This window comes from Bombyx mandarina, chromosome 01 (assembly GCF_030267445.1).
Source record: "Bombyx mandarina strain Sakado chromosome 01, ASM3026744v2".
NCBI lineage: Eukaryota > Metazoa > Arthropoda > Insecta > Lepidoptera > Bombycidae > Bombyx > Bombyx mandarina.
In genome coordinates, this window is record NC_143208.1 from 18,040,611 (window position 1) to 18,057,357 (window position 16,747).

At 34.5% G+C, this 16,747-nt stretch overlaps 1 protein-coding gene and 1 long non-coding RNA gene across 6 annotated transcripts in view; one reads left to right on the forward strand and one right to left on the reverse strand.

Annotated features, from left to right (window-relative positions):
• Positions 1 to 16,747, forward strand: part of LOC114252729 (uncharacterized) — a 162,915-nt gene that overhangs the window by 66,391 nt on the left and 79,777 nt on the right. For 4 of the 5 annotated variants that reach the window (XM_028187322.2, XM_089731518.1, XM_028187325.2 and 1 more), the window contains exons 3-4: positions 8,103 to 8,156; positions 9,040 to 10,464. In XM_028187322.2, the coding sequence (XP_028043123.2) occupies positions 8,103 to 8,156; positions 9,040 to 10,464 (1,479 nt within the window). The remainder of the gene's footprint in view (positions 1 to 8,102; positions 8,157 to 9,039; positions 10,465 to 16,747) is intronic. The other variant, XM_089731524.1, reaches the window with a different exon arrangement.
• Positions 29 to 3,916, reverse strand: LOC149503629 (uncharacterized). Its single transcript, XR_016323911.1, has 3 exons — positions 2,203 to 3,916; positions 1,626 to 1,746; positions 29 to 1,534 (listed from the first exon to the last, which is right to left on the reverse strand). It is a non-coding gene; the product is annotated as an uncharacterized LOC149503629 (long non-coding RNA).

The window sequence follows — 16,747 nt, forward strand, 5'->3', positions numbered from 1 at the left end:
AACAGTTTTTTTAAATAAAAAGCTGTAATTCTCTGTAAGCTATTTAATTTCCCTATATTACAAACAATTTACTGTTAAAAGATAGTATGAACGTACAATTGTATAAAATTTCGAATAACAATAACTCCTCTAGATTAATCCTACTAGAGTACTTAATAACATTAAATCGAAAGTTATCTAAAAGTTAATTAAGTCTAGATAATCAAATCATTCAATGTCACTTAAGTCATTTGTGCGAAATATAAACATGTCAGCTTTCCATTACAAACATAGTAGACAATTTGAATTAAATTTAATAAATTTGTTTCTTAACTATAGCAGTTCTTGCTTAAAGTTGATCGTGACAGATCATGACCTTGTATGAAAATATTACATCTATAAACACTACCTATGCTTCGTCATACAATAATTGTCATTTATACTAGCATTGTAGAGATAATACACACACTAAAGTGAATACTAAATTATTCTTAGCATTCTTATAAACATTTAGAAATTTAAGAAACGATTAACCCACAATCATGTTCATAACATGTGACATTTTGTTCTGCACAAACGTTTTATTACATGATTTGAAAAACAAAAAATGTTTAAAAAATGTAATGATGATTTAAAGTACTCTTAAATATTGATAGTTTGTACTTAATGACGCTTATAGTAATCTTAGACATGATTACATTAGTTATACTTTTATTCCCTATCTAAATTATTTCTATTCTGACGTTTCTGATGCTTTAGCTTTGGTAATACTAGATGAAACAAACAGCAGATTGAAAGAAAATCATCTTAAAGTTAATTACATTCATTACAAACCATTAGTTTACATTTTGTTAAAAAAGAAACTGGTGTTCGTTACATGCAAATGAATTATAAACATACACATGCAAACATAAAATGTAAATTTATCTTTTAATCCAAATTAAATGTACACTAATATTACATCTAAATAATAGAAAGGGTTTCGAAAATTTTTATTGCACTCAACAGCAGACGAGCACGCAACCCGGCCCGTGATAAGTGGTCACCAGTGCTTATAAACTTCAGCAGTGCCATAGGGGTTGCTGTCTATCACTTAAGTTTTAATAAATTATTAATATACTCAGTCACAAGCATATTGATTTCACATAATGAAAATGTAAGAAACATAATCATGTTTGGGCATTTTCATTTATATCTGCTCATACAGAAAACACAACTTAGCAAATATATTCCACAGTAAATCTAAATAATTGCAAATAATGCTTTTAAAGACCGTTGACTTTTGATCATTAATTAAAATCATCTTCTCGTAGAATTTACAAAAGGTTATTTACAAAAATTTATATCAGTATTTTCATATATTACTAACTTACTAATTACAACTATTCAAACGTAATACTATAACTATAAGAACTAAACAACCTATTTTAAAACAAAATTGGCATCAATTTAGTTCTTATGAACTATTTCAATTATTAATTTATCAATTATAAACATATTTAAAAAAATTAAGATCCCTTGAGAGTTCACGTTCCTTGCTGAATCAGTTTCTCTTCTGAAACGGAGAAACAAAGTATCTTAAGTATGTAACAAATATTGAAAAAATACGACCATGAAAAATTTAGTGTTAATGTAATCTTACTTACAAATTAATATATTACATAACACGTTCTGGTTCAAATATAGTGCATCAATATTTTCATGTTTCAGACATTTTAGTGCTCCTTATAATTTTTCCATAAAATTTTGTCATTATCAAACCTTTGTCTACAAAAATAAAAACATTATTTTATATTGGGTAGAAGGATGAACGTGGTCACAGGCCACTTGGTGTAACTTAGTTATCAAACACCAGGAAACAAAACGTGAATGCCATCATCTAACTTTGGATGTGAGATCAATTGTGCTGTATTTTATTTAAACAGGAAAGCATGACTGATTGATCATTCCAAAAAACTAGTTCGGGCCCACTTGACAATAAGCATATAATACGCTGAGTTGCAAAACATAAATACTTCCACCCACTCGAGACAATTTTATTATCTGAGGTGTGTGTGTGATAGTACGAGACTTAATACCGACTGTTTTGATCAAAACTTAACATATATGATAGCTAGGCAGCAGAAATAGGAAGGACCATTAGTTGGTGCTAATTCATTTAATTATATTATGAATAATAATTATGTTAGCAAATAATATACCGGGAAAATAGTGTAAACTCACCGTTATCAAGGCATCCGAAATAGCATTTCATTTTCGATCTTCGAGGCATGCTGATTTTTAATAATAAACATTCTGTAAGAAATGAAAATAGTTACACAGGCTTACGAAACGCTAACGAAGAAAAAAGTATTGGAGCCAAGTTATGTCTAAAGAGAATTCAAAACAGAGTTTCTCAATGTCTAATCGTCTAATATTCTCATAAAGCTAAAAGTTGCTCTAAATTAATACTACAACGTAAAATAACTCACACCAAGACCAAAAAAAAACGATTTAAAAAATTAAATCGTTACGACATTTTGAAAATTTTTTTTTTTTTTTGAGGTTGTTTTACGGCCCTGGAATTTTGAAAACTTCAAAGCAGTGTTTCCACTTACGTTTTTTTTAACACATTTTACCCTAGTTTCTTTTGAATTTACCCTAAAATTTCCTAGACAACTTTCATAAATCCTTTATATGAGTCGACTATTATCAAAGCCGGCAATCTGACTTTTGGACAATGATTGGTAAATCAGAAAAACGAATTATTGACTTTATATTCCATTGGCAGTCACAAAACTCTTCGGAACGACATCTTAGATAAATAACAGGTTAACTATTAACCTTTATTTAATGCAGGTTTTGAACCGTATTCTTTGAAGGAGACGATTATATTCAAATAAATCTGTATTGACATATCAATAAAAATTTTTTGTCCAAATGCACAGATTGCCACCTTTGATAATAGACGACTCATATAGAAAGCGTAAATAAAATACAGAAAATAAACCACAGCATATTATTTAATGTAGGTATATATAATATAAACGCCCCCAGAAGATCATAGATCTATAGGATTAGAATTTTCAAGGAAGTCGACGCATTGCTTTTATATTCTTTTGCTGCACAACCTAACACTGTTCGGTTCTAAAATTGAGCAATTGTTTGCTGGCAAAGTTGGGAACTTTCTATGAAGCAAGCCGTTCAGGGTTTCATTAGAAAGCCTGTTTCTTTTGTCAGTTTTTAAATTTGAGAACACTGAATAATCTTTCCACCTCAGTCTTTGAAGAAGGAACTGCTAGCAAAAGTGAAATGACAATTACAAGGTTTTCGTAAATGAAATTACCATGATAATCTTTCATGGTACATGAAGTACCTGTATATTACAATACAAGTAAGTTCTGGTGACATCAACGAAAATAGGTAAATAAAAATTTGGCGGATTATACTTATTGGGATTCTGGGGAATCCCTAAGAAAAAGCAGTGGCTTAATCTATGATTTACTTTACTAGAGGGTTACTGTTGAATCAAACCTTTATAGTTTTTATACACAACTCTGTTTTATTCTTTTACTTGTCAACTCGACTTAATGTCATTCTCTCTCCATAAAATAAAATGTTCATTGTTTTACTTTAATTATCGTTTATTTTAAAATTCACAACAGTTACTAGTATAGGCTTTGCTTTTTACCCCGAAATATCCTAAATCCTGGTATTTTTTAAATTGTCTTTATCATCCAAAATATCAGCTATTTTTCCCTAAAAAAGGGAGAATTCCCTAAAAGTGGAAGCACTGCTTCAAAGTACGCTACATTTTTTATTGAGTCAGAACTCATATCTGCCATCTAGTGAGTTTATTAGATCATTAATGCCTAAAAGTTACAAAAATGACGTCGCCACAGGAGTAAGATGACGCTAGTTGTATGTTATTTTCCTTTGTATGGGAGTTGCACCCCCCTGGATTGGACCATACTAATTTGAAATAAGACCACAAATTTATTTGTGGTCTTATTTTTCGGGCCGTTTTTGAAGCGCTAATCGCGAATCTAGTAGTATTATTGATCGAAGGTTTGATTTGAGTACTTAACTCTGAAATACAAATCGTCGCTCAACGTGAAACGCATGAAAATACTAAATGAAATGAATCCTATTATTATTCGTTAAGGCACGCTTCCTGCTAAAGAGGATTCCAGCTTCATACCATTTAATACCGCAACAGTGTCTATGTTCGGTCGTTTCAGATAAATGTCAAATAATGATTCAGTATTAGCACCAAGAGATTATAAAACTTTCAAACTAATTTAATTAATAGCTAACGTAATCGCCCTTTGCTATTGTGTTAATACAATAACATAGATCTGGACTCATCACTAATACTAATTTGCGCTATATTTTAGAAATGGAAAACCGAAATTAATAGCTTCTAAGTTATTTCACGTTCGATATTTGTTTGCACACTACGCCTCGTGGTTACAATAGTTTTATTAAAATTTACTTGGCTTTCAAGCGAGTTTTATGTCGGATAAGCTAGACTGCGGCTTGAAAAAAAATAGGTGCAATTGAATTGTAATGGTATAATGGATCTGTAATAAATTGTTTTGAGTTAATTACATACATATAGTATCTAAAACTGGAATGAGCTCCCACTCCTGGATGCTATAAACACGTTCCTTTGCAAAAAAGATTTGAGAAAAGTATTGGGACTTCAGGACTACTCCAAGGCTTATCTTCTAGAATTTATGTGATCCACAATAAAGTGACTCTCTTCAAAATTTTCCATATAGTGGACTGCAAGGTAGTTTGCGGAAAAAAAAGCTCTCAAAATAGAACAAAACTCATGTAAGCGAATCAAGATATTTTTAAAACCATATACTACTTAAGCAGAAACTCTGTGTATTCTAAGTGAGGTTCATCCATCAATTTGCCTTCATTTCCTCGTACTGAAGATCCGGAGAGTTCTCGAAACTGGAATGCAACTTTGCCGTTTTGTATTAGTTCTACGCTGTTTACTCTCCGTCGTATGGGGGAGTATTAAATCGAACCGTTATTTATTGAAATCCTTATTTGAAATATCTAAGTATGTATTGCAGCGATTTTTCATTCTTAATGTTTTCGATTTGTTTCATTAATTCTTAAATTAACATCTTCCTAAATTTGTTACAACAATTCAACTTTTTTTAATTGTATAGACGAACGTAAATATGTGAACGATTTCATGCCACTACTCAAATTGCCGTATTCCATCACAACGTGATTATCTCTTAAAACATGAGCTCTGCTTTGCAGCAGCAATAGGCGATGTGATGATAGTACCTACCCGCGCGGCTTTCTTATAAGCCCTACCCTTAGTAAACTTCAATATTGAAATTTAATTTCAATCAACTTTAATAAGCTGCATTTTTTTTTTGATAAAGAAATTACTAAGAATTTGGTAATGCATAGTAGTGAGACGTACTATAGTCCATTGCCACAAAAGTCCACGTCATAATTTGTTTGAAGAGATAGGCATCTTACAGTAGGCATTATTTTTATTGGCGTAGATGAGCTCGAGGAACGCTTGGTGCTTATCCGATGCCGGTGCTTATCGTCATCGCGTGACCGACGCCGCTGGGCTTTTGAATGTTTTTTTTTAATTGCGGAATGTAGACGCGACTATGAGATTATTTTAATTTTATTTAATTAACGTAAAGGTAGATTCTTCATGGTACGTCAATCTACTCTAATTTTGAAATTGTAGCTAACGGAATATTATGTACAACAACGCAGAAGCTAATCCTAACTTGGGATCTGTAACTGAAACATTTAATTATTTATCCCACGTTCTTCTAACCATCTTTTTCTGATTTATCTCTCTTGAATTTTTCTGATTGACGGAAAAGTCCTCTCGCATGCCCCACAGCTATTTTATATTGATGTCATATACCTATATCTATCTACATTCAATAACTAAGTAAAATTTCAACACGTCAATAGCTTAAATTTTGATTTATTTATCCATAATTTGTACCACTGTAACCATTTCTAAGTTTGAATAGCGATGCTCATGTTTTTAAATATTATTTTACCTCTAGTTACAAGTGCCACTTAACACAAACGCCTTACTTAACGCTAAGTCGTTCTTCACGTATGAAGAGATTTCGTTAAAAACATATTTTTTTAAGAAAACCGGCTTACGCCAACTTTCAATAAATGGATTAAAGTGCTGAACGGCTATAAACCTGAAGAAATAGATTAAATTAAAAATAAAATATGCTGGTTGTTGAGGTTTACTGTAACTTGCTTGATTAATAAAATTATGATATAATAATCATTATGTGTAATTATTAATTTATCATCAGTCGTCCACTGCTAGGAACAGGCCTCTCCCAATTTACGTCACTGTTCCCTCTCTCCTCACTTCAGCTCTCCTCGTTCATTTCTGGCTGGCCACCCTTTGCAAGTCATCACACCACCTAGTTGGGGGGCGCCCTACATTACGTTAACCGTAGCGCAGTCTCCACTCAAGAATTTTAATATTAAACTGAGATTAGATGTCAGTTAAAAATGTATATTTAATAATATCTAGATTGTCTAGTGTCTTTGATGTCGGTAATATCCGCTGCAGTCGCATATACCCCAAGGCTTGGTGAACGACGACATTATCACGTTTATCGTACCTAATTGACATGCTTTGTTATTCTGAATCCATTATCTTCACAAAGGACTATCAAACGGCGTTGTCTTGCTTTTATACTCGTGTCTGAAATAAAAATATAGGATTATATTAATGAGATACAAAAATGCTTATAATTATTCTAATTAAAATGAAAATGAATTAAAATATATATTTTCATTTCTGTTTGTGGCGATAGACAGTGATGCTACTGGCTTTTTATGATATCCAGATGAATCTAAATTAATTAGTTCAAAACTGGGATATGCTCCAGCTCTGATAGACAGTTCGTAATGGTAGCTTTAATATAAAGAATACAAAGTGTGTTGAAAAGCATTTTTTTAGATTTCATTGTTTGAACGATCAACATAATTTCGCAATTTAAATTACTGACAGACGTACCTATAGGTGGTATTTTTGTGTCGAGATGGGTTTGCTCTGTTGCTATTATATGACTTTCGTGTAACCTTTTATATGATAGAATTTTCAATCACGTAAGATCAAGATCAAATAATCTAATACTAATGATCTTATCTCATCATAGAGATTTATCTTATAAGGATTAATTTACGCGTGTATCCAACTTGATTTTTAAAATCCTTTGGCGAAAGCTTTCGTTCAGACCATTATATTCGTGAATTCGTGATTATTTCAGTTCCTGTTCATTATTGCATTAGTCAACTACTAACTTAATATCAATAGCTTTGTATCTATTTCGTTGGATTTTTATTTGAAGATGTATCGTTTTATTGATTGCGTCAAAACTGTGTACAGTTGTTGTTGGTAGATTATGGAAAGTTTTGGCTTAGTACCTTGCAAGCAAGTGGTACTTTTATACGCGATAAGCATTAATAAATGAGTAAGTATTACACAAAATTTGCGACAGTCCCAGCGAATCGTGACTGGGACTCTAAATTATAGTTCGCAATCGCAGCGTTTAAGAATGTCCTAACCGATATACCTATTTTTGATGTTAAAATTTTTGTAACAGTCCACGTGGGCTCTGATGGAAAAGCGGGAATTGGGCAGAACATCATCTATCGGGTCGGCAGTAATAAAACTTGATATTAATAATAACATTGAATTAAATTTATGTACGTCGTTGCTTCAGGGTCTTGAAGAAGTCACGTTAATTTATCGATTTGAAAAATATTAGGCTTAGACTCAATAATGATAAAACGTATGATTTTGACTTATACATACATCAAAATAAGACTTACAAAGTACATTAAAGTTTGCATGTTCGACTTATTAAATAAATCGTCTTTAGTCATGTTGGTATTATCGAACGTGCAAACTGTATCAGAATATTCTAAAACAGTAATAATTTTGATGTTCAAAGTAGCACTGTTCTCTCCAGGTCCTTTAGAACGCTTGTTATTTGTCATTTAACGTATCGACAGGCTTGTTGTTCGAATATAATTAAGTTACTTTTAGAAAAATTGTAGATTGAAAATGAAAATTATTAATAATGTTTATTTTCTTTCCACAGTCAGCCCGGACTCGTACCGCAATGGAGAAGGTGAGCCCGTTTCGAAAAAGTATGGTTAGTGATTATTTTTTTGATTTTCATCATGCGTTCACAACTTATCTCCCAAACGAACATCGATCGTCATTCTAAAGGTTAATCTAGAAACAGCAATTCATTATTGAGTAGTTGATCGTTTTTTGTCGAATTTTTTGTTTTAAGGTAGTCGACTTTTACCAATAAGGAATACTTTCACCGTTTTTGTGCCTTACTTATAGCGCTAACGACTTACCATCAGTACTTCAAGAGTGCTTTATGTTGCAAAACAAACTTTCCTTGTCGAACTCGACGGTCACGACGAGCGAGTTAAACGAGCGAGCTAACCTATAGACACTGAGTTTCTTGCCGGATCGTCTCAGTGGGTGGCGATTCCGATACGGTGGTAGATTCTGCAAAGAAACTACCCTTGCGAGGGCTAGTTTTAGCAAATTCTCTTAGGCTGAGCCCGTGAGCTCACCTACTCGTCCAGACGTAGCTGGAATAACCTCTTAGGCTACCAGCGAATAAGTAGAGAAAAAAAAACAAACGTTCTTATTTTAAAATATGTACTACGCGGTGACTAAATTGAGAAATAATAAAAAAAAAACATTGCACTTTCCGCTGCCGAAACCCAAAGACAAAAAAATGTATTTATCGGTTGTATTATATCACAGCCGTAGTTCAACCATAGTCTTTGCGGTCTTGTCGGATTAAAAAATAATCTCTTTTCGACTCGAGTATCATTTTATACGTTTTAAGTACTACCTGTTGCCTCCGAGACAGTACATTTGTAAATTAATAATCTGCATATGATATAAATTACAATCCAAAAAGCTTTTTTTTGAACTTTAAGAAAAATTCTCTGACTTCGTTTTTTGTACTATCTCAAGATCCAAGATAGTAAATAATTTTATTTTTGCAGGCCCAACGAGAGGGGAAAGAGCAGAAGATCGGCACTCTGACAGGGATAGCCCAGGAGCAGCAGCCTGTCCTTTGAGAGTAAATAAAAAACGAAAAACGCAAAGCACATCGGAAGAAGAAACAATATTATGTCCGAAAACGGCTATCGAAATTTCAGAAGGAAGTACAGTACACCAATCGCCAGAGTTATCTGACGACGCCATTCTGGAAGGAGATGAAGTCAATCGGCAGGTGGCTTCTGTTGAGGGCATGAAAACAGAATGCAAACGAGAAACAGCACCTCGTACAAAAGAAACTACAGGTGACCGCTCGAAAGGAGAAACAGCTTCCACTACAGAAATAGCATCTGGAATCTCAGCTAACTTAGAAATTTGTATTCCTTCGAAATTCCACGCGGATGATGCTTTAGAAGAGGAAAAATCTCCCACTCTGGTAGTGAAAACGATTTGTAATCCAAAGGATGAAACAACTCTCTTTTCGAAAGTAGCTTCTAAGAGTACAATAAGTCTTCCAACGAAAGAGATCACTGGTGGCTCTTTGAAAAGAGAAAAAACTGCTCCTCCAGAACCAGGAACTACATCGAGTTCAAAGGGCGATACAATTTCTCCTCCAAAAAAATCCACTGGAGCCATTCCAAAGAGAGTGACCTCTATCCCTCTAAAACCACCAAGAATTTCTGCGCCAAAAATCGAGTTAGCTCCCGCTACAGAAGAGGCCATTATAGCCACTGTGGAGGAAGAAACTGTTTTTACCGTTCAAAAAAGCACTGGAGCCATCCCGAAGAAAGAACCACCATTTCTTCTCCAAGCGGCAACAGTTCCAACTCCAAAAGGACGACCAGATCTCGTTTCGAAACTACCCACAGCTTCCGTTTCGAAAAGAGAAACAGGCAGTCACCAAAAAGTGATTAAAACTTCCTCTTCAAAGGGAAAATCAGCTTCTCCGCGGAAATTGGTAACAGTCTCCACACCAAAGGATGAAACAGATATACATTCGGAAGTGGCCACAATCTCCACATATGAGGAAGAAACGCTTCCGTCCCTTAAAAAACCTACGGGAGCCATACCCAAGGAAGTAAAATCAGCCTCTTTGAAAAAACCAACTGGAGCCATTCCAAAGGGAGACACTGGGATCATCCGGAAGAGAGAAGCACCTCCACTTCCACCGAGAAGGGCTATTTCTAAACCAACACCGGAAATCCCCCCGAAAACCGCTGTCACAATTCCGGAAGAGAAAGTTGGTCTTATCCCGAAACGCTCAGAAGCGATACCGAGGAGAAAAACCACTCTTCCTCCTAAGACCGTGGAAGAGACGACAGCTACGGTTTCGGACTCAGCAACTGCAGCCTCTTCGAAAGAAACTACTATCGAAAAAGAGGGAGAAGCTGCTGAGAAGACCGCAGCTGATGATACTCCGAAAAAAGACGGTAAGAATCTTATTTAAAAAAATTAATTAAACTTGAATATAGGTCATGAATTTTCTTTAGGATGATCAATCAGCCGTGTAGTCCTTAAATTGAATGTTTTAATACATCCTTGTTCGTTGTTTATATCTTTGTTTCGAGTTAAATTAAGTGAAAATGAATAAAAATGCCTCTTTACAATTCTCTCTTCGTAGTATACACACACATATATATGGTTGTATTGCATAAAAGAGATTTCTTAGTGTCTCTGTGCCACTAAATTAGTGTTCAAATATAATATTCCTAGCCTCAGTCGTTTCTGGATTTACTTAGATAAATTTAATATGTTGTACATAGGATGTAAACGTTGTTACTATCAGACCATTTTTTTTTGCAGTGATACATTTCATCAAAACATTTAGCATTTGATCTTTTATTCGGAATATGATTGGTTTTTAAAATTCAAATACTCTAAATTTCGTCGCACATTGATTGGCCTCTCATGGTAATACCGATCACAGTACTGATAAACCACTGAGCTGCGAAATGCAGTCTTTGTAGTTTGTGGGTGAACTCGCCGGACACGGCTATTCCGGTAGCGTTTCCGGGTCTTGGCTCTTCGTTTCTTGACATCGTCATCACAACAGAACATCAGGAAACACGGCACCCTCACGCATATTGTACCACTCCCGCTTCGGTTAACTGCGGCTCGTAATGTCATATGTCTTAGGCTAGATGTGGTACACAAACAATAGCTTAGTATAATTTTTTTATAGATTTGTTTTAACAACTTACTAGCATCAAAATACAAAAAAAAAACTTCGTAATAATGAATCGTGTAATTTTAGTTACAATAAACCGCTATCAAATAATTCACATTGAATTTCTCTTTGCAATGCTAACGTTAAAATTAATTGTGAATAGCACAAAAGCCACTGAAAACTATAACGGTGTTACTGATTTTGGAGAACGAATAGAGTATGAATTGAACAACAAAATGTTTAACTTTAAATATACAGTTGATTAGGTTTCGGAAGCCTACGTTATGAAAGCGAAAGTTAAATTGATCAAATGTTAATTTCCTTCAGTTATACGTTGAAAAGTTTACCACGAGAGTTTCGAAGGACTCGCAATTACGACTATTCATCTATGTTGGACCTAATGAATTTTCACAAAGGCTTTACTAAGCCACATGTCCTCGCAGCTCGCGCAGAACAATAGTTGTTGTTAATAGAAGGTTGACGGGTACGTGTGCAAGGATTCCATACGAAAATTCATGAGATAACTATTATCTTATACCTTTAACCGAGCAATTCTGGTATATATATAATTTGAATCTCGGAAACAGCTCCGATTTTCATAACATTTAGTATACAGGGGATTTCGGGGGCGATAAATCGATCTAGCTACGATTTATTTTCAGAAAATGTTGTTTTATTCGTGTTTTCAATAATCAACTTTATCGATAATCAACTTTATGACTCTTCCCGACATCTTATGGCGACACAACAAGACACAACAAGATGGCGTCATAAAAAAGCATCTAGTATCATCTAGTTTAACATAATGATAAGATACAAAAAAAAAACGAATATACAAAATAGACGGAAAACTGAGTTAAACCAATGCACATTTCCGATTTAATTACTTTGAAAACTTATTACGTTTAGCTTGCAACAAACAGCTAGTTTTGCCGCGGGGCTTTTAATTATACGATCGCTGTTTGACTATCGGAGCGACACATCCGTAGTTGTTAGTCGATGCAACCCAGTTTGAGTAAATACGCATGCATACATACAGTACAGTGCGGTACAGTAAGGGCTTAATTCAACGTACATGAATTAGTTGTCCAATAGTCAATGTTATTGTCACTTTTCGACTGCCAACCGATCAACATTCAGCGTTTGCCTTTTTAATGAACACTAGAGGCAGTAGTCGAAATTCGACTATAATTAATTGGAATTGTAAGTTTGTACACTATTATGATTGTATTTTATACTTCTATAATCACAAATTTCGCCAAGGCTACTCTATAAAAAAATATTAATAAAGGAAAACAATACTTAATCTATTCTCAATTTGACCACAGACGTCAAGAACAAAAGTTTGACAATAAATAGTATGCATGCGTGTGTGCGTCAAATACATAGTATGTAGTGTGTGTAATGTTTACTTTATTGATATAATGTATCTTTTATGCATTATTTTAAAAGAATATTTGCATTTTACACTCATTCACTATATTCTCTATAAGTGTGGAAAATTTCATACTCCTCCGTCCGCGCAATTTTCGTAAAAAGGGATACAAAGTTTTTGCTTCACGTATTAATTTAAGAACATAATTAAAAATCGAAAGCGTTTGTTATTTTTTTAATTCGACCAATGCTTCGTTTATCTATTTTGTCATTTGATTACCTACTTAGGTACCTTCAATTGTTATATGTTATGAAGTTGTAGTTATTTGTTGTAAAGCCATGCCCCGCATAGTATTTTTTAAAACGTTTCATTGTGCGCGTGTGTTTTTTTATTTGTATATTAGATTCTGTAGCGATGTAGAGTTATTTTTGAAAATACTAAATGTATAGCGTCGTAATTTTCGTGTACATAAATTTAAACAGTTTCCTTCCGTTTTGAATTTAAATATTAATTTGAGTTTGTCGACTACAGAACAAAACACATTGTTTTGTGTAAAACGTGCCGTTTAAACCAATTACTAGACGGAACATTAATCAATTAGTCTTTGTAATAGTCTGACATGTATTTTCGAGCCAATACGACTGACTGTATGACGAACCCAGCTGTGGGTTAATCGCACTTTGGTTTTCATATTAAATACATATGCCTAACTTTATTTGTTGTTATTTTTCTAGAGTATACCGACCGATATTCCAAAGAACTTTGTAAATTCTATTGAAAAGAGTTGCGGTCGTTCAATTATAAACATTGTGATAGACATGACCATTGCTTTCTTTATATGCATTTGCAAATTTTTTTTCCGGCAGCTTTTTAATTTAATATGTATCTTACTGGTGGACCTCTTGTGAGTCCGTACGGGTAGTTTTGATGTCGTTGTAATGAAAAACGTTGATTGTCATCTGACACGAGAGCCCAAAGGCTTAGCGTGGTAAATCTTCTATACTTTACATTGCTAGTCCGTGCATTATGAACTTTCTAACATATATTACTGGTGGTAAGATCTCTTGTGAGTCCGCACGGGTAGGTACCACCACCCTGCCTATTTCTGCCGTGAAGCAGTATGGCGTTTCGGCTTGAAGGGTGGGGCAGCCGTTGTAACTATACTGAGACCTTAGAACTTATATCTCAAGGTGGGTGGCGCATTTATGTTGTAGATGTCTCTGGGCTCCAGTAACCACTTAACACCAGGTGGGCGTGAGCTTGTCCACCCATCTAACCAATTTTTTTTTTAAATATACAGTCATGGTCAACTAATTAGGGACATTCAAGATAGTGAAGGGCTATAACCGGTTATGTACATTTAAATATAAAACCCTATTGATTTCTCAGCACCTATTATTTGCATAATGTGGTCCGATTATTATGCTATAAATGGCTGTAAATAAAAGATTTAATAAATAGAAAAAGTATTTAATACCAAACATTATACATGTATTAAATATTAAGGTAAAATTCTGTAGTGGACATTTAATTAAGGACAGTAAAGTATAATGAACAATACAGTTACACAAAACTTATAATCTTCAGTGTTATAATATCTTTAACAGCTCCATTTTATTACGTGTAAAATCAGTACCCAGTAGCAAAACCTTTGTTAGCAATTACCGCTTGACTCCGATGTGGCATAGACATTATCAGTTTCTGACATGTTTCGACAGGAATGTTTGCCCATGCCTCACAAAAAGCTTCATGAAGTTCATCCAAATTTGTATTACGATAAGTGGCAACTTTTTTCTTGATTTCGTGCCAAAGGTGCTCAATTGGGTTGAGGTCCGGGCTATTTGCTGGCCAATCTAGCACCGATACAAACTGACTGGTAAGAAACGACTTGACTGAATGGGCGATATGTTTCGGGTCGTTATCCTGCTGAAACGTCCATATAATAGGGAGATGCTCCTTAGCATAGGGAAGCATAGTTTCTTCCAATATTGCCTTGTATTGATGTTGGTCTAAGTTACCCTGAACTTTCCTCACAGGTCCCACTCCACGTCCAGAAAATGAACCCCATATTTTAATGTTTCCATTAAAATATGGCGCCATGTTTCACCTGTTTTTTTGTGAATCTTGGATTCATTTCAGCTTTTACAGGACGTCGTACATATTGCCTTCCGTCTGAAGAAATCAAATTAATCTTGGTCTCGTCAGAGAAAAGTACATGTTGCCATTGGGCGTATGTCCAATGTCCATATTTACGTGCAAATGCCAAACGAGCATTTCTATGTTCTTTCTTCAACAACGGTACTTTGCGAGCCACTCTTCCGAACAACCCTGCTTCTACCAAACGTCGTCGAACGGTCCTCGCAGATACACCGGCTCTTTCGTTTGCCCCAAACACTTCGTGTTTAATTAAAATAGAGCCTAGAAACGGATCTTTCTTAGCTAACCTGGTTATCATTCTATCTTCTTGCGGAGTCGTTTTTCTCGATCGTTTTGTTCTGGAAACATTTAAAGCTGTGTTATAGCGCTTGAAATGTTGCACTGTATTGCATACCATAGTTTTTGAACAATTTAAATGTTGTGCTATCATTCGGTATGACCAACCACGCTCGACAAACTTCATGATAATTTTTCGTAGTGTTGGATCGCAACTTTTATTTTTTCCCATTTTTCTTCAAAATAATTCTCAAAACTTAAAATAAAAAATTTGGATTGCCGCCAAAACGACCACTTAACAATAACAAAAGAAACAAAAAAGTATTAAAATTCCAATTTTGAAATTAGAACGCAATACCTCAGTGTCCCTAATTAAATAGCCAGCCAGCATTCTTTGAACCAATAGCACTATGATATTGTATCAGCTATACTGTAAAGAGGTTTAATGTTTAAGAAGTTGTTATTGTTTGTATAATCGCGCACATAAATGACTAATTACACTTTCATGTAAAAGATGTGGAATATTGCTAAGACTCGTTGGAAAAAAAAAAATATTCACAATTTGGCTTGACTAGAGATTTTCCCTAATTAGTTGACCACGACTGTATATTATATTCAAAAAATATAATATGTTAAATTTTGTGCGTATACAAACAAACAGGAGGCCTACATATATTATAACGGCTGATGGGTAAACAAAATGTAACTACACGTGAAAATACATTTTCGAAAATATCAGACTTGACGTATCCTGCCTGATGTATGAATATGCAAATTGAGTGCAGCAACGCGTTTTAAATGTATTGATTTTTACTTCGGAAGTATTATTCGCTGTTAGTTTATTTTGTTGTGAATTTTGTTCTCTGATAAGGTGTTATAGGTAGGCAAATGTTTTGTCTAAGAACAAATTATTACGAAGGTACTATGTAGTAAATATTGGAGTACTATTATATACCAACCAGCTGTACGCTTCGCTGGGCATTTAAAATTAACATTATTATTCTCACCCCCACAAAGATTCTTATCATTAACGCTCCCGAAACTGGTGTAGGGAGTCCAACACTCATATAAAAATTAGCCTATCCATTAAGTACATATATTTTCTACATGGATACCAAATTTCAAGTCAATCGGATGCGCGGTTCAGTAATTATAACGGAACATCCGTAAAAACCACTACAGCTTTATATATCTACCTAGTCGGTCATAAATTCTGTCACATGTTTAATGTAAAATAATTGAAACAAGTTTATTCATTATGTAACCATTCATATATCAAAATGAACTTAACAAAACATAGATTCTTATGACACTAAAGTTTATTCAAAATGACCTCCGTGATTTTGAATACAGGCTTCAATCTGCGTGGCCAGTCGTCTATCGCAGCACGAACGAGGTCCATGTCAATATCGGCGGCTGCCTTAATCAAGGATGTCTTGAGTGACTCCAAATTGGGATGAGGCTTTGAGCACGCCTTTTCCTCCAAGTGTTGCCATATCTTGTAATCTAACGGATTCAAATCTGGAGTGGAGGAGAGCCAGTCTTCGTGCCGGATGAAGTCGATTTCACGCGCCGCCAGCCAGTCTTGTGTGCACTTCGCTCTATGAGCTGGCGCCGAATCTTGTTGGAATACCCAGTGCCTGTTATTGAACATGGTATGAGAAACAGGTTCCACAAGGTTCGTCAGGACTGTATTTTGATACACAACTGCATTCGTTTTTACACCTTTCTCACAAAA